This window comes from Melanostigma gelatinosum (assembly GCF_949748355.1).
Source record: "Melanostigma gelatinosum genome assembly, chromosome: 7".
Taxonomy (NCBI): Eukaryota; Metazoa; Chordata; class Actinopteri; order Perciformes; family Zoarcidae; genus Melanostigma; species Melanostigma gelatinosum.
In genome coordinates, this window is record NC_136640.1 from 633716 (window position 1) to 661644 (window position 27929).

Below are 27929 nucleotides of genomic sequence, written 5' to 3' on the forward strand. Positions count from 1 at the left end.
GTGTTATTACTGCAGTACAGTGTGTTATTACTGCAGTACAGTGAGTTATTACTGCAGTACAGTGAGTTATTACTACAGTACAGTGTGTTATTACTGCAGTACAGTGTGTTATTACTGCAGTACAGTGAGTTATTACTGCAGTACAGTGTGTTATTACTGCAGTACAGTGTGTTATTACTGCAGTACAGTGAGTTATTACTGCAGTACAGTGAGTTATTACTACAGTACAGTGAGTTATTACTACAGTACAGTGTGTTATTACTGCAGTACAGTGTGTTATTACTGCAGTACAGTGAGTTATTACTGCAGTACAGTGAGTTATTACTGCAGTACAGTGTGTTATTACTGCAGTACAGTGAGTTATTACTGCAGTATAGTGAGTTATTACTGCAGTACAGTGTGTTATTACTGCAGTACAGTGAGTAGTATTACTGCAGTACAGTGTGTTATTACTGCAGTACAGTGAGTACTATTACTGCAGTACAGTGTGTAGTATTACTGCAGTACAGTGAGTAGTATTACTGCAGTACAGTGTGTAGTATTACTGCAGTACAGTGAGTAGTATTACTGCAGTACAGTGTGTAGTATTACTGCAGTACAGTGTGTAGTATTACTGCAGTACAGTGTGTAGTATTACTGCAGTACAGTGAGTAGTATTACTGCAGTACAGTGTGTAGTATTACTGCAGTACAGTGTGTAGTATTACTGCAGTACAGTGAGTAGTATTACTGCAGTACAGTGTGTAGTATTACTGCAGTACAGTGAGTAGTATTACTGCAGTACAGTGTGTAGTATTACTGGAGTACAGTGTGTAGTATTACTGCAGTACAGTGTGTAGTATTACTGCAGTACAGTGTGTTATTACTGCAGTACAGTGAGTAGTATTACTGCAGTACAGTGTGTAGTATTACTGCAGTACAGTGAGTAGTATTACTGCAGTACAGTGTGTAGTATTACTGCAGTACAGTGTGTAGTATTACTGCAGTACAGTGAGTAGTATTACTGCAGTACAGTGAGTAGTATTACTGTCTCTTGTCTTTCTACAAAAAAAAAGAGGAAAAAATAATTATATTAACAATAATACATTTTAAAAATGCGTTAACGCGCCATAAAATAATTGTCGGTGTTCATTAATATATATATACATACATATATATTTATATATATATGTATATGTATATATACATATAGATTATGTTCCACTTTGTTGATCAGAGTTCAGGTCTGTTCAGGTTCTTAGGTGTGATATTCATGTGAAACCAGGTGCAGAGTAAAACCTCCAGAGTGCTGTGAAACCGGACTCGTGGACTGGAGGACTGGAGGACAAAGAGCTGCTCTCAGACCGGCTGGGAACCTGCAGACTGATTCTTTGTGTCTCGTCTCAGGTTGCAAAGCGCTCCTCAGAGGGATATCTGGGAGCTTCAGCAGCGGGGACCTGGTGGCCATCATGGGGCCCTCCGGAGCCGGGAAGTCCACCCTCATGAATATCCTGGCCGGGTACAGGTGGGTACCGGTCCGCTGAAGTCTGATTCACTACCAGTTACCTTTGATGTGAATATGAACGTTAGATTATGAATATGTTCGTGATGCTCTGCTCTTCGGAGGTCAGAGGTCAGTTATTTATCTTCTTGTGTTATTTTACAATGAAACATAATGAACCTTTAACAAGAGACCAAGAACAGAGAAGATCTTCAGAGGAGGGAACCGGCTATACATATTACAATCTTACAATCACAAGGAATGAGATATGAACTCATCTCACAATATGACTACACTTCACCAACATGCAGAAATCAGATTCCTGTTGTTTTCAGTGAGCAGCAAATATATATATGTAGGGGTGCAACGGATCACAAACCTCACGGTTCGGTTCGGTACTCACAGTACTCACAGTACTCACAGTACACACAGTACTCACAGTACTCACAGTACTCACAGTACACACAGTACTCACAGTACTCACAGTACACACAGTACTCACAGTACTCACAGTACACACAGTACTCACAGTACTCACAGTACTCACAGTACACACAGTACTCACAGTACTCACAGTACTCACAGTACACACAGTACTCACAGTACTCACAGTACTCACAGTACTCACAGTACTCAGTACACACAGTACTCACAGTACTCACAGTACACACAGTACTCACAGTACTCACAGTACTCACAGTACACACAGTACTCACAGTACTCACAGTACACACAGTACTCACAGTACTCACAGTACACACAGTACTCACAGTACACACAGTACTCACAGTACTCACAGTACTCACAGTACACACAGTACTCACAGTACTCACAGTACTCACAGTACACACAGTACTCACAGTACTCACAGTACACACAGTACTCACAGTACTCACAGTACTCACAGTACACACAGTACTCACAGTACTCACAGTACTCACAGTACACACAGTACTCACAGTACTCACAGTACACACAGTACTCACAGTACACACAGTACTCACAGTACTCACAGTACACACAGTACTCACAGTACACACAGTACACACAGTACTCACAGTACTCACAGTACACACAGTACTCACAGTACTCACAGTACACACAGTACTCACAGTACTCACAGTACACACAGTACTCACAGTACTCACAGTACTCACAGTACACACAGTACTCACAGTACTCACAGTACACACAGTACTCACAGTACACACAGTACTCACAGTACACACAGTACTCACAGTACTCACAGTACACACAGTACTCACAGTACACACAGTACACACAGTACTCACAGTACTCACAGTACACACAGTACTCACAGTACACACAGTACTCACAGTACTCACAGTACACACAGTACTCACAGTACTCACAGTACTCACAGTACACACAGTACTCACAGTACTCACAGTACTCACAGTACACACAGTACACACAGTACACACAGTACTCACAGTACTCACAGTACACACAGTACTCACAGTACTCACAGTACACACAGTACACACAGTACTCACAGTACACACAGTACTCACAGTACTCACAGTACTCACAGTACACACAGTACACACAGTACACACAGTACTCACAGTACACACAGTACTCACAGTACTCACAGTACTCACAGTACTCACAGTACTCACAGTACACACAGTACTCACAGTACTCACAGTACTCACAGTACACACAGTACTCACAGTTGTGTCGAGCTGTCGAAGAGGTCGAGCTGTCGAAGAGGTCGAGCTGTCGAAGAGGTCGAGCTGTCGAAGAGGTCGAGCTGTCGAAGAGGTCGAGCTGTCGAAGAGGTCGAGCTGTCGAAGAGGTCGAGCTGTCGAAGAGGTCGAGCTGTCGAAGAGGTCGAGCTGTCGAAGAGGTCGAGTTGTCGAAGAGGTCGAGCTGTCGAAGAGGTCGAGCTGTCGAAGAGGTCGAGCTGTCGAAGAGGTCGAGCTGTCGAAGAGGTCGAGTTGTCGAAGAGGTCGAGCTGTCGAAGAGGTCGAGCTGTCGAAGAGGTCGAGCTGTCGAAGAGGTCGAGCTGTCGAAGAGGTCGAGCTGTCGAAGAGGTCGAGCTGTCGAAGAGGTCGAGCTGTCGAAGAGGTCGAGCTGTCGAAGAGGTCGAGTTGTCGAAGAGGTCGAGTTGCACTGGGGGACGCTGAAGCGTCTGCCTGAGGGGAGAAGCTGTTGTTCAGGTGGAGGACATGAGTGGGTTTGACATGATCTTGCTGTCTGAAGATGGTTTCATCAGAGACGGGAGTGTGTGATGCTGCCTCCCATGATCTTCATGGCTTTGTGTTGGCCGGTGATCTGGGCTTTCAGCTGCACACTGAGGTGCCAAACCGCAGGACGCTCTCAACGATGGCGCGGCGGAAGAGGAGCCGCCGTCGGACCCTCGTGCAGACATTTTCTACCTGAACGCTCCATGTCAGTTCACTGTCTATGTGTAGGCCCAGGTATCTGTAGGATGTATTTGGAGTCGAATACCATCTCCTCTGCTTTCCTGACGTTGAGGATGAGGAAGTGTTACATCCAGAGTCAGCATATGAGATCATATTTTGTATTAATTATGTATGTATACCATGTGTTCATACGCAGAGAGACGGGGATGAAGGGGGAGATCCTGATCAACAGTCAGCCCAGAGACCTGCGCTCCTTCAGGAAGGTTTCCTGTTACATCATGCAGGACGACCTGCTGCTGCCTCACCTCACCGTACAGGAAGCCATGATGGTACGGGAGTATTCTCACCCTTCACTGCAGTAAAAGTACGACTACTACACTGTACACTTTACAGTGTAGTAGTAGTAGTACTTTCACTTTACACTGTAAAGACACCCTGGTACAGTGAAGTACTATTACCACACGGTATATATATATTGTTAGTTAAATCACATTACATGAACACATTAACATTATGAACATTATTAACATTATTAACACATTAACATTATGAACATTATTAACATGATGAACATTATGAACATAATGAACATTATTAACATTATTAACATTATGAACACATTAACATTATGAACATTATTAACATTATTAACATGATGAACATTATGAACATAATGAACATTATTAACATTATTAACATTATGAACACATTAACATTATTAACATTATTAACACATTAACATTATGAACAGTATTAACATTATGAACATTATTAACATTATTAACATGATGAACATTATGAACATAATGAACATTATTAACATTATTAACATTATGAACACATTAACATTATTAACATTATTAACACATTAACATTATGAACATTATTAACATTATTTACATGATGAACATTATGAACATAATGAACATTATTAACATAATTAACATTATGAACACATTAACATTATTAACATTATTAACACATTAACATTATTAACATTATTAACATTATTAACATTATTAACACATTAACACATTAACATTATTAACATTATGAACATTATTAACATTATTAACACATTCACACATTAACACATTAACATTGTTAACACATTAACATTATGAACATTATTAACATTATCAACACATTAACACATTAACACATTAACATTATTAACAGTATGAACATTATTAACATTATTAACATTATTAACACATTAACATTATGAACAGTATTAACATTATGAACATTATTAACACATTAACATTATGAACATTATTAATATTATTAACATGATGAACATTATGAACATAATGAACATTATTAACATTATTAACATTATGAACATTATTAACATTATTAACATTATTAACATTATTAACATGATGAACACATTAACATTATTAACATTATTAACATATTAACATTATGAACAGTATTAACATTATTAACATTATTAACATGATGAACATTATGAACATAATGAACATTAACATTATTAACATTATGAACACATTAACATTATTAACACATTAACATTATTAACATTATGAACATTATTAACATTATTAACACATTACCACATTAACATTATTAACATTATTAACATTATGAACACATTAACATTATTAACATTATTAACACATTAACATTATGAACAGTATTAACATTATGAACATTATTAACATTATTAACATGATGAACATTATGAACATAATGAACATTATTAACATTATTAACATTATGAACACATTAACATTATTAACACATTAACATTATTAACATTATTAACACTATGAACATTATGAACATTATGAACATTATTAACATTATTAACACATTACCACATTAACATTATGAACATTATTAACATTATTAACATTATTAACATTATTAACGTATAAACAACTTAACATTATTAACATTATGAACATTATTAACATTATTAACACATTAACATTATTAACATGATTAACGTTATGAACATTATTAACATTATTAACATTATCAACACATTAACACATTAACATTATGAACACATTAACATTATTAACATTATTAACACATTAACATTATTAACATATTAACATTATGAACATTATTAACATTATTAACATTATTAACACATTAACATTATTAACATTATTAACATTATTAACACATTAACACATTAACATTATGAACAGTATTAACATTATGAACATTATTAACACATTAACATTATGAACATTATTAATATTATTAACATGATGAACATTATGAACATAATGAACATTATTAACATTATTAACATTATGAACATTATTAACATTATTAACATTATTAACATTATTAACATGATGAACACATTAACATTATTAACATATTAACATTATGAACAGTATTAACATTATGAACATTATTAACATTATTAACATGATGAACATTATGAACATAATGAACATTAACATTATTAACATTATGAACACATTAACATGATTAACACATTAACATAATTAACATTATTAACATTATGAACATTATTAACATTATTAACACATTACCACATTAACATTATTAACATTATTAACATTATGAACACATTAACATTATTAACATTATTTACACATTAACATTATGAACAGTATTAACATTATGAACATTATTAACATTATTAACATGATGAACATTATGAACATAATGAACATTATTAACATTATTAACATTATGAACACATTAACATTATTAACACATTAACATTATTAACATTATTAACATTATGAACATTATGAACATTATGAACATTATTAACATTATTAACACATTACCACATTAACATTATGAACATTATTAACATTATTAACATTATTAACATTATTAACATTATTAACATTATTAACGTATAAACAACTTAACATTATTAACATTATGAACATTATTAACATTATTAACACATTAACATTATTAACATGATTAACGTTATGAACATTATTAACATTATTAACATTATCAACACATTAACACATTAACATTATGAACACATTAACATTATTAACATTATTAACACATTAACATTATTAACATATTAACATTATGAACATTATTAACATTATTAACATTATTAACACATTAACATTATTAACATTATTAACATTATCAACACATTAACACATTAACACATTAACATTATTAACAGTATGAACATTATTAACATTATTAACATTATTAACACATTAACATTATGAACAGTATTAACATTATGAACATTATTAACATAATGAACATTAACATTATTAACATTATGAACACATTAACATGATTAACACATTAACATAATTAACATTATTAACATTATGAACATTATTAACATTATTAACACATTACCACATTAACATTATTAACATTATTAACATTATGAACACATTAACATTATTAACATTATTTACACATTAACATTATGAACAGTATTAACATTATGAACATTATTAACATTATTAACATGATGAACATTATGAACATAATGAACATTATTAACATTATTAACATTATGAACACATTAACATTATTAACACATTAACATTATTAACATTATTAACATTATGAACATTATGAACATTATGAACATTATTAACATTATTAACACATTACCACATTAACATTATGAACATTATTAACATTATTAACATTATTAACATTATTAACATTATTAACATTATTAACGTATAAACAACTTAACATTATTAACATTATGAACATTATTAACATTATTAACACATTAACATTATTAACATGATTAACGTTATGAACATTATTAACATTATTAACATTATCAACACATTAACACATTAACATTATGAACACATTAACATTATTAACATTATTAACACATTAACATTATTAACATATTAACATTATGAACATTATTAACATTATTAACATTATTAACACATTAACATTATGAACATTATTAACATTATCAACACATTAACACATTAACACATTAACATTATTAACATTATTAACACATTAACATTATTAACATTATTAACATTATTAACACATTAACACATTAACATTATGAACAGTATTAACATTATGAACATTATTAACACATTAACATTATGAACATTATTAATATTATTAACATGATGAACATTATGAACATAATGAACATTATTAACATTATTAACATTATGAACATTATTAACATTATTAACATTATTAACATTATTAACATGATGAACACATTAACATTATTAACATATTAACATTATGAACAGTATTAACATTATGAACATTATTAACATTATTAACATGATGAACATTATGAACATAATGAACATTAACATTATTAACATTATGAACACATTAACATGATTAACACATTAACATAATTAACATTATTAACATTATGAACATTATTAACATTATTAACACATTACCACATTAACATTATTAACATTATTAACATTATGAACACATTAACATTATTAACATTATTTACACATTAACATTATGAACAGTATTAACATTATGAACATTATTAACATTATTAACATGATGAACATTATGAACATAATGAACATTATTAACATTATTAACATTATGAACACATTAACATTATTAACACATTAACATTATTAACATTATTAACATTATGAACATTATGAACATTATGAACATTATTAACATTATTAACACATTACCACATTAACATTATGAACATTATTAACATTATTAACATTATTAACATTATTAACATTATTAACATTATTAACGTATAAACAACTTAACATTATTAACATTATGAACATTATTAACATTATTAACACATTAACATTATTAACATGATTAACGTTATGAACATTATTAACATTATTAACATTATCAACACATTAACACATTAACATTATGAACACATTAACATTATTAACATTATTAACACATTAACATTATTAACATATTAACATTATGAACATTATTAACATTATTAACATTATTAACACATTAACATTATTAACATTATTAACATTATTAATACATTAACACATTAACATTATTAACACATTAACATTATTAACATTATGAACATTATGAACATTATTAACATTATTAACACATTAATATTATTAACATTATTAACACATTAACATTATGAACATTATTAACATTATTAACACATTAACATTATTAACATTATTAACATTATTAACATTATGAACATTATTAACATTATTAACATGATGAACACATTAACACATTAACATTATTAACATTATTAAGACATTAACACATTAACATTATTAACATTATGAACATTATTATCATTATGAACATTATTAACACATTCACACATTAACACATTAACATTATTAACACATTAACATTATGAACATTATTAACACATTAACATTATTAACATTATTAACACATTAACATTATTAACATATTAACATTATGAACATTATTAACATTATTAACATTATTAACACATTAACATTATTAACATTATTAACATTATTAACACATTAACACATTAACATTATTAACACATTAACATTATTAACATTATGAACATTATGAACATTATTAACATTATTAACACATTAATATTATTAACATTATTAACACATTAACATTATGAACATTATTAACATTATTAACACATTAACATTATTAACATTATTAACATTATGAACATTATTAACATTATTAACATGATGAACACATTAACACATTAACATTATTAACATTATTAAGACATTAACACATTAACATTATTAACATTATGAACATTATTATCATTATGAACATTATTAACACATTCACACATTAACACATTAACATTGTTAACACATTAACATTATGAACATTATTAACATTATCAACACATTAACACATTAACACATTAACATTATTAACAGTATGAACATTATTAACATTATTAACATTATTAACACATTAACATTATGAACAGTATTAAGATTATGAACATTATTAACACATTAACATTATGAACATTATTAATATTATTAACATGATGAACATTATGAACATAATGAACATTATTAACATTATTAACATTATGAACATTATTAACATTATTAACATTATTAACATGATGAACACATTAACATTATTAACATATTAACATTATGAACAGTATTAACATTATGAACATTATTAACATTATTAACATGATGAACATTATGAACATAATGAACATTAACATTATTAACATTATGAACACATTAACATTATTAACACATTAACATAATTAACATTATTAACATTATGAACATTATTAACATTATGAACACATTAACATTATTAACATTATTAACACATTAACATTATGAACAGTATTAACATTATGAACATTATTAACATTATTAACATGATGAACATTATGAACATAATGAACATTATTAACATTATTAACATTATGAACACATTAACATTATTAACACATTAACATTATTAACATTATGAACATTATGAACATTATGAACATTATTAACATTATTAACATTATTAACACATTACCACATTAACATTATTAACATTATTAACATTATTAACATTATTAACGTATAAACAACTTAACATTATTAACATTATGAACATTATTAACATTATTAACACATTAACATTATTAACATGATTAACGTTATGAACATTATTAACATTATTAACATTATCAACACATTAACACATTAACATTATGAACACATTAACATTATTAACATTATTAACACATTAACATTATTAACATATTAACATTATGAACATTATTAACATTATGAACATTATTAACATTATTAACACATTAACATTATTAACATTATTAACACATTAACACATTAACATTATTAACACATTAACATTATTAACATTATGAACATTATGAACATTATTAACATTATTAACACATTAATATTATTAACACTATTAACACATTAACATTATGAACATTATTAACATTATTAACACATTAACATTATTAACATTATTAACATTATGAACATTATTAACATTATTAACATGATGAACACATTAACACATTAACATTATTAACATTATTAAGACATTAACACATTAACATTATTAACATTATGAACATTATTATCATTATGAACATTATTAACACATTCACACATTAACACATTAACATTATTAACACATTAACATTATTAACATTATTAACACATTAACATTATTAACATTATTATTTTTATTTTTTGTTTTTATTGAAAGACACGAGACAATATTAAGACAATACATCGACATAACAACAAGAGGATGACAAGAACAGTGGGATAAAAGCCAGCAAATATCATATAGTCAGTGTGTGTGTATGCGTGTGCGTGTGTGTGAGAATGTCCTTGAGCCTGTTGAGATGGAGGGAAAAATATATAAAAATAATAATAATTAAAAAATTAAAATTAAAAAAACACAACAAACCGAAAATGAAAATGAAAAAATGAAAAACAGGTAAGTATGTGTGCATATGGATGTTCATGTATGCATGTACGTGGGTTTCAATTGGTTGTCCGGCAAGAAAAACAAAACAGAAATGAATAACATTAAAAAATACACACAAAACAAAAACAAATATATATATATATATAATATATATATATACACCGGTATATATACTATACATATTTCAATATTAATAGAATGGGTGGTGTCACGTTTGCAGAAACATGGTGAGGGATGACCAGGTGGAATGGTGTTCTGTTGTATTGTATATGATGGATGAGGTTAGATTTTCCATTGAAATATATTCTGTCATTAAGTTTCTCCAGTGTGTGATGTGTGTGTTATTCCTTGATTTCCAGTTCATGAGGATAGTTTTCTTGCCGATAGTTTGGGCCACAAGGAGTAATTTGCGGTTTGTTTCACTCAGATGTATTGGTGAGATGTCTCCTAGTCAGCACAGTGAAGGGGACAAAGGGACGAGGCAGCAGGAAGACAGACAGTGACTCACTTATTTCTTCCCAAAAGTGATGAACTGGTGTGCAGTGCCAGGTGGCGTGAACAAAGCTATCCGGCTGTTCTGAGTGCAATGTGGACAGATATCTGACGTGAATCCCATTTGAAACATGTTTTGCCCGGTGTAATGAATTCTGTGAAGTATTTTATACTGTATTAGTTGTAAATTGGCATTTTTAGTCATGAAGTAGAAGTTATTGCAGATTTGGTTCCAGAAATCAGCATCAGGAGTGATGGACAGGTCTGATTCCCATCTTCTTGATGGTATGGATGATGTTTTGTCAGACTGTGATATTACTCTACATATTTTTGTGATTAACTTTTTCGAAGAGGGGATATTAATTAATTCTGAGGTTGAGGGGGTAATTCTAGGTTAGTGGCCTTAATGTTAAGTTTGGATTGAACGGATGATTTGAGTTGCAGATATTCCAAACATTGATTGCTCCTGATGCCGTACTTCTGAACCAAGTGAGGGAATGAAACCATGGTGTTATTATTGAAGATGTGTTTCAGATGAGTGATGCCTTTAGCGGACCATGTGTGGAGATTTAGAGGTGTCTTGTGACTTAGAAATCAGGATTGTTCCATATGGGAGTCACATTTGAAGGTGCAAAAGTGATGTGAGTGATTTTGTGGAATTTCCAGCAGGCTGTCAGAGTTTCTGCTGTTGTTAGTATATTGAAACAAGGATGGCGTTTGATAGATTGGCTTAAAAATGGTAAGTCAGAAATCTGAATGTCCTGACAAACTGTCTGTTCTATATCTAACCATGTGTTGTCTGATTGGCTGGGTGGATCCATTTAAGAATGTACTGAAGTTTATTTGCTAGAGTAGTGAAAACAATGTGGAGCTTCAAGTCCTCCTTGTGTTTTTGGTTTTTGTGGAGTGGCCAGTTTAATTCTTGGTGTTTTATTTTTCCAGTAGAATTGAGTAACGATTGAGTCAAGCGACTTGAAGCAGGAGTGGGTGGGTTGTGATGGTATCATTGTGAATCGGTAATTTATTTTAGGAAGTATTGTCATTTTAACTGTAGCTATTCTGCCCATGAGTGATAATGGTAGATTCATCCAGCGGAGGAGGTCGTCATTTATTGTTTTAAGTAATGGAGACATTATTAACATTATGAACATTATTAACATTATTAACACATTAACATTATTAACATTGTGAACATTATCAACATTATTAACATTATGAACATTATGAACATTGTTAACATTATTAACACATTAACATTATTAACATTATTAACACATTGACATTATTAACATTATGAACATTATTAACACATTAACATTATTATTATTAACATTATGAACATTATTAACACATTAACATTATTAACATTATTAACATTATTAACACATTAACATTATTAACATTGTGAACATTATCAACATTATTAACATTATGAACATGATGAACATTGTTAACATTATTAACACATTAAGATTATTAACATTATTAACACATTGACATTATTAACATAATGAACATTAACATTATTAACATTATTAACACATTAACATTATTATTATTAACATTATGAACATTATTAACACATTAACATTATTAACATTATGGACATTATTAACATTTTTAACACATTAACATTATTAACATTATTAACCCATTAACATTATTAACATTATTAACATTATTAACACAGTAACACATTAACATTATTAACATTATTAACATTATTAACACATTAACACATTCACATTATTAACATTATGCACACATTATGAACATTATTAACATTATTAACATTATGAACATTATTTCATCTGGAACGAGCAGATCAGGGAAGATGACTAAAGCATCACAACATGTTTCTGTCGACCCGCTCATCGATCCACTAACAGTGTAATCTGGTGTCTGGCTCTGTTTGATTTGACCCGCTCAGGTTTCTGCTGTGTTGACTAGAGTTCCCTGCAGGTTTTGGTTGATACTGGACTTTATAATCCAGGATCACTGATCTTGTGTCTGCAGGTTTCAGCCAACCTGAAGCTGCAGGAGAAGGAGGAGGCTCGCAGAGAGATGGTGAGTTTTGACTCATGACTACTTCCTGGTTATATATTTATCAGAGGTTAAAGCGGTCTCTCTCTGTGTGTGTGGGTTCAGGTCCGGGAGATCCTGATGGCTCTGGGTCTACTGGACTGTGCTAAAACCAGGACGTCCCACCTGTCAGGGGGTCAGAGGAAGAGGCTGGCCATCGCTCTGGAGCTCGTCAATAATCCTCCGGTCATGTTCTTCGATGAACCCACCAGGTCAGAAACCTCATAGTGAAGGGGGGTCACCTTAGTCTGGTTTAGTTTCCACAAAAATGTATTGTCATCGTTTGATTCACCAAAAACTAAAGATATTTGATCGAAGCGTTGTCTGTTGAAGAAAAGAGTTGTGGTGTGTTTCACAGACTGTAAAGACTACGTTACCTGGGTCAGACTGTTCAGCTCAAAACAACACAAACATGATCTACTTCCTGTGCCTCAGCGGTCTGGACAGCTCGTCCTGTTTCCAGGTGGTCTCTCTGTTGAAAGCTCTGGCTCAGGGAGGACGAACCGTCATCTGCACCATCCACCAACCCAGCGCCAAGCTGTTCGAACTCTTCGACAAGGTAATCATACACACACACTCAACTACATTACCCAGCAGCCCCGGAGGGACAAACTCAACAACAACAACACAATAATATCAATAATACACAGTGGTGGAAAGTAACTAAGTACATTACTCAAGTACTGAATTCAAGTACACAGTTGAAGTACTTGTACTTTACTCTCTACTTTTTACTGTACTACACCTCAGAGGTATATATTATACTCTTTATTGTAGTACATCTCAGAGGTATATATTGTACTCTTTATTGTACTACATCTCAGAGTTATATATTGTACTCTTTATTGTACGACATCTCAGAGGTATGTATTGTACTCTTTATTGTACGACATCTCAGAGGTATATATTGTACTCTTTATTGTACTACATCTCAGAGTTATATATTGTACTCTTTATTGTACGACATCTCAGAGTTATATATTGTACTCTTTATTGTACTACATCTCAGAGGTATGTATTGTACTCTTTATTGTACTACATCTCAGAGGTATGTATTGTACTCTTTATTGTACTACATCTCAGAGTTATATATTGTACTCTTTATTATACGACATCTCAGAGTTATATATTGTACTCTTTATTGTACTACATCTCAGAGGTATGTATTGTACTCTTTATTGTACTACATCTCAGAGTTATATATTGTACTCTTTATTGTACTACATCTCAGAGTTATATATTGTACTCTTTATTGTACTACATCTCAGAGGTATGTATTGTACTCTTTATTGTACTACATCTCAGAGTTATATATTGTACTCTTTATTGTACGACATCTCAGAGTTATATATTGTACTCTTTATTGTACTACATCTCAGAGGTATATATTGTACTCTTTATTGTACTACATCTCAGAGTTATATATTGTACTCTTTATTGTACGACATCTCAGAGTTATATATTGTACTCTTTATTGTACTACATCTCAGAGGTATATATTGTACTCTTTATTGTACTACATCTCAGAGTTATATATTGTACTCTTTATTGTACTACATCTCAGAGTTATATATTGTACTCTTTATTGTACTACATCTCAGAGTTATATATTGTACTCTTTATTGTACTACATCTCAGAGGTATGTATTGTACTCTTTATTGTACGACATCTCAGAGGTATATATTGTACTCTTTATTGTACTACATCTCAGAGTTATATATTGTACTCTTTATTGTACGACATCTCATAGTTATATTGTACTCTTTATTGTACTACATCTCAGAGGTATGTATTGTACTCTTTATTGTACTATATCTCAGAGGTATGTATTGTACTCTTTATTGTACTACATCTCAGAGTTATATATTGTACTCTTTATTATACGACATCTCAGAGTTATATATTGTACTCTTTATTGTACTACATCTCAGAGGTATGTATTGTACTCTTTATTGTACTACATCTCAGAGTTATATATTGTACTCTTTATTGTACTACATCTCAGAGGTATGTATTGTACTCTTTATTGTACTACATCTCAGAGTTATATATTGTACTCTTTATTGTACGACATCTCAGAGTTATATATTGTACTCTTTATTGTACTACATCTCAGAGGTATATATTGTACTCTTTATTGTACTACATCTCAGAGTTATATATTGTACTCTTTATTGTACTACATCTCAGAGGTATGTATTGTACTCTTTATTGTACAACATCTCAGAGGTATGTATTGTACTCTTTATTGTACTACATCTCAGAGTTATATATTGTACTCTTTATTGTACTACATCTCAGAGGTATGTATTGTACTCTTTATTGTAGTACATCTCCGAAGTATATATTGTACTACATCTCAGGGGTATATATTGTACTTTGTACTGTACTACATCTCAGAGGTATATATTGTACTCTTTATTGTACTACATCTCAGAGGTATATGTTGTACTCTTTATTGTACTACATCACTAAGCTGAAAACAGATGAGGTTCTCACAGGATGGCAACGCTACAATGGTGATGATCTTATAGAATATGATTTATTGATCTGGATTAAACTAAACAGGATGTAAAGGAGTTAAAATGCTACAAACACATTAATGCAGCAGGAATATGACTCCACAAACATCAGATAGATTAGGAAAACATTTTACTCATCAATCATTCTTTGACTTGAACTACTTTAACTACATATATATACTTGTACTGCAGTCAGGTTTGTAAAGCAGTGCTTCTTGTCCAACAGTAGTGAAGTATTTTCACAGTGTGTATTAGTACTTTTACTGCAGTAAAGAGTGATTTTCCTGGTTGTAAACGCGTTTGTCTGTGTGTTGCAGCTGTACGTCCTGAGTCAGGGTCAGTGTATCTACAGAGGGTGCGTCTCCAGTCTGGTTCCCTACCTGAGAGACCTCGGACTCAACTGCCCCACATACCACAACCCTGCAGACTTCGGTAAGAAACCGTGTTCAAAGTGGACTCAAAGACCCTTGTAGTTTGCTTGAGACTGTACACTGCTCCACTTTGAACGGTTCACCTGCAGGATCGATGACATCACAACTACTTTGGAGCCAATCGGGGTCCAGAATGAAACCGCAGGCCAGAATCAGAATCAGAACCGTTTATTGCCATGGTATGTTGAACATACAAGGAATTTGACATGACGGGAGGTGCGTAACATTTAACAACAATCAACAGTGCAAAGTAGAAACAAAATAAAATGTACAGAAAGATATAAAACACTGTCAAATATAAAATTAAGTGAAATATAAAATAAAGTAAAATATAAAATAAAGTGCACAAACGAACAGATAACAGGACGATAAACATGTGTAATGTAAGTGTAGTGTAAAAGTGTGGAGTGTATTTAAATATGAAGGGATGTGCGGGGGAGTGACCGGTAAGAGATTGTCCTGGGGATGACGGAGTCAGTGGGTCCTGGTCTCTGTTAACGAGCCCGACTGTCGATGGGAAGAATCTGTTCATGTGGCGTGAGGTCCTGGTCCTGGTGGAGGTCTTGGTCCTGATGGAGGTCTTGGTCCTGGTGGAGGTCCTGGTCCTGGTGGAGGTCCTGGTCCTGGTGTAGGTCTTGGTCCTGGTGGAGGTCTTGGTTTGAATGGACCTCAGCCTCCTACCAGATGGAAGGGGCACAAACAGTTCATGTCCAGGGTGGGAGGGGTCAGCTACGATCCTTCTTGCTCGCCTCAGGGTTCTTAAAGTGAACAAGTCCTGGAGGGACGGCAGATTGCAGCCGATCACCTCTCAGCAGAGTGAATGATGCGCTGCAGTCTGCCCTTGTCCTTGGCTGTGGCTGCAGCGTATCAGACGGTGATGGAGGAGCAGAGGATGGACTCAATGATGGCTCTGTAGAAATGCACCATCATTGTCTTTGGCAGGTTGAACTTCTTCAGCTGCCTCAGGAAGTACATCCTCTGCTGAGCCTTCTTGGTGATGGAGCTGATGTTCAGCTCCCACTTGAGGTCCTGAGATATGATGGAGCCCAGGAAGAGGAAGGACTCCACCACGTCAACGGGGGAGTCACACAGAGTGATAGAGGGAGTCACACAGAGTGATGGGGGGAGTCACACAGAGTGATGGGGGGAGTCACACAGAGTGATAGAGGGAGTCACACAGAGTGATGGGGGGAGTCACACAGAGTGATAGGGGGAGTCACACAGAGTGATAGAGGGAGTCACACAGAGTGATAGAGGGAGTCACACAGAGTGATGGGGGCTGGTGGGGCTGCGTTCTTCCTGAAGTCCACAACCATCTCCACTGTCTTTAGAGCGTTGAGCTCCAGGTTGTTCATACCAGGTCACCAGATGGTCAGTCTCCCACCTGTAGGCGGACTCATCCCCACCAGAGATGAGTCCAATGAGGGTGGTGTCATCCGCCAACTTCAGGAGTTTGACGGACTGGTGACTGGAGGTGCAGCTGTTGGTGTACAGGGAGAAGAGCAGAGGGGAAAGAAAGCAGCCTTGGGGGGAACCGGTGCTGATGGTCCTGGAGGATGAGACGTGTTTTCCCAGCTTCAGGTGCTGCTTCCTGTCAGACAGGAAGTCTGTGATCCACTTGCAGGTGGAGTCGGGCACGTGCAGCTGGGAGAGCTTGTCATGCAGCAGAGATGGGATGATGGTGTTGAAAGCAGAGCTGAAGTCCACAAACAGGATCCTGGCATAGGTTCCTGAGGAGTCCAGATGCTGGAGGATGAAGTGATGGGCCGTGTGGACTGCATCATCTACAGATCTGTTGGCTCTGTAGGCGAACTGCAGGGGGCGCTGGGATGGGTGGTACAGAGGCATGTGCCCCTGCTGGGCTGGGGGAGGAGGACCTGGTGATCTGGGGCTGGTTGATGGAGCTGTGGGGGATGGAGTCAGGACTGTCCCATTGTCCATCAAAGCGACAGTAGAGCTCGTCTGCCAGGCAGAGGTCGTTCATGGAGTGGGGGGGGGGGGGGGGTTGTAGTTGTGCGGTGTGCAGAATCCACGTGAGTGGAGACGCACTAGCGCGCCGGCCCGCTTCCCTCTCCGACGGGCTTCACTGCATGAGTTAAGGTGAGCGCACCTTTGACGAGAACGTCCAGTAATTCCACAGAGGTTAACAAAAAAGTAAGTCCGCTGGAGTTGTTCCCCTGATGTTTACGAGCTCGTCTCTGGTGAAAGAGCTCCGGGTATCACAGCAGAAAACTGAGTTAACGACAAAACAACACAAAACAATGAGCACCAACACACCGAGCCAGCCGTCTTGAAGGGACACAAATAATAAGAATAATACATTTTATTTTTAGAGCTCTTTTCATCACACTCAAAGACACTTTACATTAAAAACCATCATATTAACAAAAGCTATACACTAAAATTGTAAAACACACGATATTGGTCACACGTTAAAAGCAGTTTTGAACAGGTGAGCTGTGATTTGAATGTGGAAAGGTCAGTGCAGTCTCGGATGTGTTTGGGGAGAGAGTTCCAGAGGGAGGGTGCAGCTATGGAGAAGGCTCTGTCGCCCCATGTCCGGTGCTTGGTCCTGAGTGGAAGAGACAGGAGGCATCAGAGGAGCCGACGGGATGGAGTGTGGTGGTGAAGCAGGTCGGTGAGGTAGGAGGGGGCCTGATTGTGGAGGGCTTTGTGAGTGAGGAGAAGGACTTTGTATTCCATCCGTTGGATCTGGGTGAGCAGGCGAGCAGCAGAGTTCTGGATGTACTGGAGTTTATTTAGGATTTTGGATGATGTGCTGTAAAGAATGCTGTTGCAGTAGTCAATTCTGGAGGTGATGAAGGCGTGGATCAGAGTTTCAGCAGCAGATGAGGAGAGTGATGGGCGGAGACGGGCCATGTTTTTTAAGTGGAAAAAGGCAGTTCTGGTGATTTGGTTGACGAGGGGTTCAAAGGAGAGGTTGCTGTCCAACATGACTCCGAGGTTGCGGATGTGTGGGGAGGGACACAGAGTGGAGTTGTCGATGGTGAGGCAGAAGTTGTGACCGGTTTTAGTGAGGGATTTGGGGCCGATGATGATCATGTCAGATTTATCACAGTTCAGTTTGAGGAAGTTGGTTTGCATCCATGATTTAATGTCAGTGAGGCAGCTGGTGGGAGTGGAGTGAGTAGCAGTGGTGATGGCTTTTGTGGAGATGTAGAGCTGGACATCATCGGCGTAGCAGTGAAAACATTGACAATGGGACTTTCAGTGAACACAAATGATTATAACAAGTATTTTACATCCTAAACCTACCCATTCTGATACTTGTAATGTAATTTACTACAAAAAGCAATCTGTTTTCAGCTTTGTGACGGAGCGTTTACCAGCTGATCCTTTTGAAACAGTTTAATAAGCTCAAGAAGTTGGAGGGTTTTCTCAAAATATAGAGGAGTTCATCACAAATATTCAACATGAACACTTCTAAAGAAGTAGGAGGTAGAGTACAAGTACCTGGACTGTCTTCTTCCAGTACTTGAGTAAAAGTACCACCACTGTGTGTGCTTAGTGATGGAGGTGGCGTCTGGAGAATACGGAGACCAGATGGTCCGGCTGGTGAAAGCTGTCCATGACAGGAAGTGTGAGAAGGACCATCAGACTGACCTGAACGGGGACACCAGCCTCCACCCGCTGCTGTGGCAGCGCACAGAAGAGGTGAGAAACAAACGCACCTCACACACTTTACACTGTTGACAAGTCAGGAACAAACACAGGACGAGGAGACGTTCACTGTCTTCTTCACAAAGATACAGAAATATTATCATTCAATGTATATGTATGTTAAATGAGAGATATCTTATGTTTATTACATGTCTCATTTGTCTCAGGAGAGTTCGTCGTCTGAAGGTTGTCACAGTTTCTCAGCCAGTTGTATGACTCAGTTCTCCATCCTGTTCAGAAGAACGTTCCTCAGCATCCTCAGAGACTCGGTGAGGAAGCACTGTGACACCCGGTGGACACCGACAGCTACTGCAGCTGAGATACACAGAATGTCATGAAACCACAGTTGTACTAACTGTCGTAGTAACATTTGTACTAACAGTAATAATAGCAGTTGTACTAACAGTCATAGTAACAGTTGTACTAACTGTCATAGTAACAGTTGTACTAACAGTCATAGTAACAGTTGTACTAACTGTCATAATAACATTTGTACTAACAGTAATAATAGCAGTTGTACTAACAGTCATAGTAACAGTTGTACTAACTGTCATAGTAACAGTTGTACTAACAGTCATAGTAACAGTTGTACTAACAGTCATAGTAACAGTTGTACTAACTGTCATAGTAACAGTTGTACTAACTGTCATAGTAACAGTTGTACTAACTGTCATAGTAACAGTTGTACTAACTGTCATAGTAACAGTTGTACTAACTGTCATAGTAACAGTTGTACTAACTGTCATAGTAACAGTTGTACTAACTGTCATAGTAACAGTTGTACTAACAGTCATAGTAACAGTTGTACTAACTGTCATAGTAACAGTTGTACTAACTGTCATAGTAACAGTTGTACTAACTGTCATAGTAACAGTTGTACTAACTGTCATAGTAACAGTTGTACTAACTGTAATAATAGCAGTTGTACTAACAGTCATAGTAACAGTTGTACTAACTGTCATAGTAACAGTTGTACTAACTGTCATAGTAACAGTTGTACTAACAGTCATAGTAACAGTTGTACTAACTGTAATAATAACAGTTGTACTAACTGTCATAGTAACAGTTGTACTAACTGTCATAGTAACAGTTGTACTAACTGTCATAGTAACAGTTGTACTAACAGTCATAGTAACAGTTGTACTAACTGTCATAGTAACAGTTGTACTAACTGTCATAGTAACAGTTGTACTAACTGTCATAGTAACAGTTGTACTAACAGTCATAGTAATAGTTGTACTAACAGTTGTACAAACAGTCATAGTAACAGTTGTACTAACAGTTGTACAAACAGTCATAGTAACAGTTGTACTAACAGTTATACTAACAGTAATAATAGCAGTTGTACTAACAGTCATAGTAACAGTTGTACTAACTGTCATAGTAACAGTTGTACTAACAGTCATAATAACAGTTGTACTAACTGTCATAGTAACAGTTGTACTAACAGTTGTACTAACAGTTGTACTAACAGTTGTACTGGCAGTCGTACTAACAGTCGTACTAGCAGTCGTACTAACAGTCGTACTAACAGTCGTACCAACAGTTGTACTAGCAGTTGTACTAACAGTCATACTAACAGTCATAGTAACAGTCGTACTAACAGTTGTACTAACAGTTGTACTAACAGTTGTACTAACAGTTGTACTGGCAGTCGTACTAACAGTCGTACTAGCAGTCGTACTAACAGTCGTACTAACAGTCGTACCAACAGTTGTACTAGCAGTTGTACTAACAGTCATACTAACAGTCATAGTAACAGTCGTACTAACAGTTGTACTAACAGTTGTACAAACAGTCATAGTAACAGTTGTACTACAGTTGTACTAACAGTCATAGTAACAGTCGTACTAACAGTTGTACTAACAGTTGTACAAACAGTCATAGTAACAGTTGTACTACAGTTGTACTAACAGTAATAATAGCAGTTGCACTACAGTTGTACTAACAGTAATAATAGCAATTGTACTAACAGTAATAATAGCAATTGTACTACAGTTGTACTAACAGTAATAATAGCAATTGTAATACAGTTGTACTAACAGTAATAATAGCAAATGTACTACAGTTGTACTAACAGTAATAATAGCAGTTGTACTACAGTTGTACTAACAGTAATAATAGCAGTTGTTGTAACAGTTGTAGTGACTCATAGACGCTCCCATTGGTCGACCAGGTGCTGACTCACCTGAGGATCTCCTCTCACATCGGGATCGGCGTCCTGATTGGTCTGTTGTACCTGGGCATCGGGAATGAGGCCAAGAAGGTTCTCAGTAACTCAGGGTTCCTCTTCTTCTCCATGTTGTTCCTCATGTTCGCTGCTCTGATGCCCACAGTGCTCACATGTAAGTCACAGCCTGAACGTCAGATCATATGAGTACATTTATCAAGTACTGTAATTCTGTACAAGTTTGAGGTACTTGTAGCCTTCTTCACTTGAGCATTATCTTCTCATGATGTGTTGTACTTCAATGCTCTACCTTTATAGAAGTACAAGTTTAAATCCTTTTCCTGTAAAATGTTTCTAATGTTTTAATAATAATGTTAATAAAGTGAATGTGTCTGTCATAATGTTAATATTGTTAATGTTTTAATCATAATGTTCATGGTGTGGATGTCTTAGTAATTATATTAATAATGTTCATGCTATAGTATTACTGTTGTATTACATTTCATTCTATTTGAAGTATTTAACGTTGAGTTGTGTGTTCTTTGTGTTTGTGCTTCAGTTCCTCTGGAGATGGGAGTTTTTCTGAGGGAACACCTGAACTACTGGTACAGTCTGAAGGCTTATTACCTGGCCAAAACTATGGCTGACGTCCCCTTCCAGGTAAGGTGGTATGACACACACACATATATGTGTGTGTACTTCACTGACCACTGCCTTGTACTATCGACCCTGTGTTGTCCAGGTAGTATTCCCGGTGGTGTACTGTAGTATTGTGTACTGGATGACGGCTCAGCCTTCGGACGCCGGCCGGTTCTTCCTCTTCCTGTCTCTGGGGGTCCTGACCTCTCTGGTGGCTCAGAGTCTGGGTCTGCTGATCGGAGCCGCGTCCACCTCTCTGCAGGTCGGTGTACCTGGACTCACCTGTGTGACCTCGCTGACGGCTGCTGATGCCACTCCTTTGTCTCCTGCAGGTGGCGACGTTCGTGGGTCCGGTCACAGCGATCCCCGTCCTCTTGTTCTCGGGGTTCTTCGTCAGCTTCGACACCATCCCCTGGTACCTGCAGTGGATGTCCTACATCTCCTACGTCAGGTGGGGGTGCCGTGGTGACACAACTACTGAGATCAGACAGAAGAAGAGTCTCATATTTACCCTATACCTCGTCACTACAGTGTCACTCATCACATTCATTAAGAGTCTGTTCTATTTTACGATACGTGTATGAATATATCTATCTGTCTATTATATATATATATATATATAGACATATATATGTATGTATATATATATGTATATATATATATACATATATATACATATATATGTATGTATATATATGTATATATATATGTATATATATATATACATATATATACATATATATGTATGTATATATATGTATATATATATATGTATATATATACATATATATATATACACATGTATATATATATACATATATATACATGTATATATATACATATATATATACATACATATATATGTCTATATATATATATATATATATATATATATGTATATATATATATGTAAATAATATATATATACATGTGTATATATATATACATATATATACATATATATATATGTATATATATATATACATTTATATATATATATATACATATATATATATAGACATGTATATATATACATATATATATATATAGACATGTATATGTATGTATATATATACATATATATATACATATATATATATATATATATAGACATATATATGTATGTATATATATATGTATATATATATACATATATATATACACATGTATATATATACATATATATACATGTATATATATATATATACAGATATATATATATGTATATATATATATATATATATATATATATATATATATATATATATATATATATATATATATATATATATATATATTGTATATATATATATACATTTTCTAATTCCGGTGAAACTTCAGGAAAGAGTTTTTATTTCCTTCTAAAAACCTTCGATCCTTGAAGTAAACTTTCTTAATTGGAACAAAATAATTGATCATTAATTCACCTCGTGACCTTTAGGAGGTTACAAAGACTCTAATCAGAACATAATAATCCTTAAAATCTTGACAAGACTTAAACATTCTTGTGCTTCCTGTTTGATCTCCATCACTCTGCCGCTCAAGTAAAAGTACACAAGTATTATACGTTTTAACTAAAGTATCAGAAGTACTCCGATGGTGGATTATATTATTATTAGCTGCTCCAGGAGACTCTTTACTTTATACTCAGTCAGCTGGTTTAGTCCAGTGGGTCCAACATAGGGGTCGGGCCCCTCCAGAGGGTCACCAGATCAAAGTGAGGGGCCCTGACATGATTAATGGGAGAGACACAAATGAATAATCTGGTTCTCTTGTCTTAGTTATTGATGTTAAATATGTGTGAAGCTTCAGAGATGTGAAGAGATTCTAGCTCATGAACGTCTCCCGTGTTGTGTTCAGGTATGGCTTCGAGGGCGTCATCCTGTCCATCTACAGTCTGGACCGGGACGATCTGCACTGCGACCCGGACGAGACGTGTCACTTCCAGAAGTCCCAGGCCATCCTGAAGGAGCTGGACATGCTGGACGCCAAACTCTACCAGGACTTCATCGTCCTCGCCATCTTCTTCTTCTCTCTGAGGCTCCTTGCTTACTTCGTCCTCCGGTACAAGATCAGCGCTGAGAGGTAGACCAGGAGGACCGGGAGGACCAGGAGGACCAGGAGGACCGGGAGAACCAGGAGGACCAGGAGGACCAGGTGGACCAGGTGGACCAGGTGGACATTTAGGACAAATCCTTTGGGCCAAAGTTAGCATGTAGCTGTGGGGTTTGTCTCCATGAGAAGGACAAAGTGGGGACACATCCGGGCCTTCAGGACTCAGGAGCTAGTCTCCTGAGACCACGACAAACCGGAGAAGACCTGGTTCTGACTGCTTGGTGGTCCCAATAGAAGCGGATCAGGACTGTGGACTGATTTTGTTCTGACGTAGTTTTTTAATCACCGTTGATCAATAAAGTTGAGTCTGGATGAAAACTTTATCGACTCCGTCGTCACTGACAGATTCCACAACACCATTAGCATGTTAGCATGTTGCTAATACCAGTAAAGTCTTGCGATGGAACTCGCCTGGCTCTTCTAACTGCCGTTACTCCCGACGTCTACCCTGCTTCCTCCGGTCTGAGTGCACTCGGTCGAGGGGCCACCCTGACCCCGGGCGCTCCTACCGGTCGCGTCGGTTATGGCAGCTTCCCTCTTCTGGATCCGTGCTCTTGGTAAATGCCAGGTTAGGTTTTAACGGCTAGGATTACTTCTAAAACCGTAAGGGATTGTTAAGTGGATTCGGTCTCTAGGATAACCTTACAGAACTCAGTTGTTAGACATACAATGGATTTAACTTTTTACTGCCACGAGGAACTTTTACTACTTGAACAAATAAATGTACTTGAGAATTTTACTTTAAATGCAGATTAGATATTTATTGCAGCTTATATTTAGTTAGTTAGCAAGGGTTACGCTACAGCTCACATAAAATGTTACTACACTTGATTCGTACTTTTAATTCCTTGATTATACTCATTGGTTTCAGATGCCGAGACGGCTCGGTTGGAGCTGGATTTCAAAAGGTTCGATGAAAAAGGTTCTTTTGGAGTTGTTAGGAGTGAAGGTCTGGCCAGACCCTCAGTCCTCCTGCTCTTGCAGCAGGGTTCGTTCACCAGTCCTCAAGGCTCAGTACAAAGTCTTTCTGGGGCTGCCGCGTTCCTCTGTTGTTCAGTTGTTAAAGTCGAGCAGTGGGGAGAGGGAATCTCTCCATCTTTCAATCTGTGTCCACGAATGGCAATCTTTCTTTTCGTGAGCAGAGACGGAGTCCTCAGATACTCCTGTCGCGAATCGTCCGTATCTTCCTTCTCAGAGCGCTTGGAACGGCTCTCGTGTAGAAATGAATGAATGAATGAATTTTATTTATATCGAGCTTTTCACAGACAGTAGTATCACAAAGTGCTGAACAGAGCAGACATTTAAAAGCATAAAAAACACAATGTGACCCTAGGGTCAATAAATTATCTACACAGAGAAAATAAAATAAATAAAATAAAATAAAAAATAAAATAAAAATGTAAAACATATTTTAAGAGCAGGTCTAGGACATGGGTTTACTTTTACTCAAACGCCAGCCTAAACAGGTGGGTTTTTAGCTGGCTTTTAAAAGTATCCACAGTATCTGCGAGACGCAGATTTGCAGGCAGAGCATTCCAGAGCCTCGGGGCCACTGCCTCAAAGGCTCGGTCACCACGGGTCTTAAATCGTGTGCGTGGGACAGAAGACCTCGAGCATTTGACCTGAGAGTGCGGGCGGGTGAATAGGGGTGAAGTAGATCAGCTACATAAGCCGGAGCCTGACCGTGAAGTGCTCTGTAAGTGATGGTGAGAATGTTGAAGTGTATCCGAGATGCTACAGGGAGCCAGTGGAGAGATCGGAGTACGGGGTGATGTGAGACCGTCGGTTTGTCCTGGTGAGTAATCTGGCGGCAGCATTTTGGATGACCTGCAGACGGTTAAGAGCAGATACACTGAGTGATGTGAAAAGTGAGTTGCAGTAGTCAATGCGTGAAGAGATAAATGTGTGTATGATCATTTATAATTCAGGTGTTGATACTACAGATCTCAGTTTACTGATATTTCTTAGATGGAAGAAACATGACCTGGACAGCTGCTTAACATGACGGTCAAACGACATGGAGCGATCAAAGAAAATCCCGAGATTGCGCAGGTTGCAATGGGCAGCAGAGGAGAGTGGACTAATAATCTGCCTGATCATGGGGACAAACTCCTCTGGAGCAATAACTAGGACCTCCGTCTTAGAGTCGTTGAGTTGCAAGCAGTTTTCTGCCGTCCAGTCTCTGATGGCATTGACACAGTCCAGGAGCCGAGTTAATGTGAATGCCTCGCTGGGTTTGAATGACAGATGGAGTTGGATATCGTCTGCATATAAATGATAGGACACATTATAGCTTCCCAAAGGTAACAGATAAACAGATAAAGGGAAAATAACAGAGGCCCCAGAACCGAGCCCTGCGGTACACCACAAGACAGTGGAGAGGTAACAGACACAAAATCACCCACAGAGACATTGAAACTTCTGTCATTGAGGTAAGATGTAAACCAGTCTAACGCTATG

The 27929-nt window shown here is 35.4% G+C and overlaps 1 protein-coding gene across 1 annotated transcript in view; it reads left to right on the forward strand.

Annotated features, from left to right (window-relative positions):
• Positions 1-25661, forward strand: part of abcg1 (ATP-binding cassette, sub-family G (WHITE), member 1) — a 46347-nt gene extending 20686 nt beyond the window's left edge. Inside the window, exons 3-15 of the mRNA XM_079271415.1 lie at positions 1386-1503; positions 4069-4201; positions 13845-13895; positions 13977-14122; positions 14346-14469; positions 16751-16865; positions 20394-20539; positions 20713-20814; positions 22722-22890; positions 23275-23375; positions 23458-23616; positions 23687-23805; positions 25215-25661. Of these exons, the coding sequence (XP_079127541.1) occupies positions 1386-1503; positions 4069-4201; positions 13845-13895; positions 13977-14122; positions 14346-14469; positions 16751-16865; positions 20394-20539; positions 20713-20814; positions 22722-22890; positions 23275-23375; positions 23458-23616; positions 23687-23805; positions 25215-25443 (1712 nt within the window). The 3' untranslated portion in view covers positions 25444-25661. The remainder of the gene's footprint in view (positions 1-1385; positions 1504-4068; positions 4202-13844; positions 13896-13976; positions 14123-14345; positions 14470-16750; positions 16866-20393; positions 20540-20712; positions 20815-22721; positions 22891-23274; positions 23376-23457; positions 23617-23686; positions 23806-25214) is intronic.
• Positions 25662-27929: the final 2268 nt, after the last annotated feature.